This window comes from Gavialis gangeticus, unplaced genomic scaffold (genome assembly GCF_001723915.1).
Source record: "Gavialis gangeticus isolate Ggan-Ray unplaced genomic scaffold, GavGan_comp1, whole genome shotgun sequence".
Taxonomy (NCBI): Eukaryota; Metazoa; Chordata; order Crocodylia; family Gavialidae; genus Gavialis; species Gavialis gangeticus.
This window is the reverse complement of record NW_017728973.1, coordinates 556555-558035: the sequence shown is the minus strand read 5'-3', so window position 1 is coordinate 558035 and position 1481 is coordinate 556555. Positions and strand designations below refer to the sequence as shown.

The 1481-nt window shown below is 49.8% G+C and overlaps 1 protein-coding gene across 1 annotated transcript in view; it reads right to left on the bottom strand.

Moving 5' to 3' along the window:
• LOC109289090 (alanyl-tRNA editing protein Aarsd1-like) overlaps positions 1-1481 on the bottom strand; it is a 39900-nt gene that overhangs the window by 29778 nt on the left and 8641 nt on the right. The window contains exon 5 of the mRNA XM_019504994.1: positions 529-585. Within this exon, the coding sequence (XP_019360539.1) occupies positions 529-585 (57 nt within the window). The remainder of the gene's footprint in view (positions 1-528; positions 586-1481) is intronic.

Sequence of the window (1481 nt, the reverse complement as noted above, 5' to 3'; positions counted from 1 at the left end):
GACAGGCTTCAGTCACTTGCTTCAGGGTGCAAACTAATGGCTGCCAGATCAGAAAGGACTTCCCTCCATCCTGCCCCACTGAGCAGCACTGCCTGTCTGGTCAGGTGCATAAGTGACGGTTTTAACTTTCCTCCGTAGCATCAGACATGGGCCACTGGCACTAGCAGGGTGCCACCCTAGGTGGACCTGCCACCTGCTCAGGCTCAAGAAGCGTGACAAAGTCTGCCTACCCATGCCCCTGCAGCAGGAGTTAAAGTACTGCCTGTGCCCCTCCTGTTCACTGCACCAGGCAACAAGGGTTGTGGTGGCAGATGTGTTTATCACTGCTGGCATTAGAACACAGGTTTGAGGTCAGAGAAATTTTAGCCTCATAAACATTTGTCCTGTTCACTCTATGCTGTGATGAGGCTCCTGACAGGGTGGCTGAGATGGAGCTGTTCAAAAGCAGGCTTGGGCACTGGGAGGAAAGAGAGAGCCAGAGGGAAAGAGTTCTTGCCAGCTACAACATAGTGCCTCAGAGGTACTTACATCATCAAGGTCATCCATTGCAGGGGGAGGGTCTTTATGTGTGACCTTCTGCAGGAGCTGGATGGGAAACAAACGGTCATGAGAATAAAGAATAAAAACCAGGCTGAAGGTGAGAGGGATGTAGTCTCTTTCCCCTGGTAGTACCTTCCAGACCCCATGAGATTATACCTTAAGGGAACACATGGAGTCTCCTGGGCCATCAAGTCCCCATTCCCTATGTTTATAGGCAGTTGGTAACCAAAGGAATTCACCCAAAAAATCATTTCAAGCCCTCACATGCAGCTACAAGAAACAATACTTGAAACACCAACAATGTCCTATTATGTACACAGGTAAAAGGCAGCGGAGATGAGGGCATTGCCAATGCCTTGCTGCTGCTGTGATAGGCAAGTATGTGGTTAATACCATATTTACCTGAATCCCAAGATAGATCTAGTACCACACTGACCTGAATCCAAGACAACTTCGAATTTAAGATGACCTCCCCATAATTAGATTCCATACATGGAAAAATGATAAATGTGTTATAATTTTCCATGTCTAGAATCTAATTATTGGAAAGTCATCTTAAACTTTGTCCTCCCCACTGCTACAGTGGGGAAAGAACTGTCAGGGGGGCAGGCAGTAAGGGAGTCAAATGGTTTGACCCCCCACCATCCCTTCCCCCTTGATGCCTGACCCCTCAACACTTACTCCCCCCAGCCACTACCCCCACTCCTGTTTACCCAGTTTACTCTCAGTTGTGGCTCTGGCTCCAGCTCTGGTCCCACTCCTGGGATATGGAGCACATGGTGGCCTATGCCTACTCAAGCAGCATTGGTTGCGGTGGTGGCAGCCCCAACCCCAGGAATGAACTTGGAGCACCCATCTCAAGATACAAGGGGGCCATGGGGAGAGGGATTTAACAGTAGGGGTCTACTACAGACCCCCCAACCAAGGGGAGGGGCTGGACC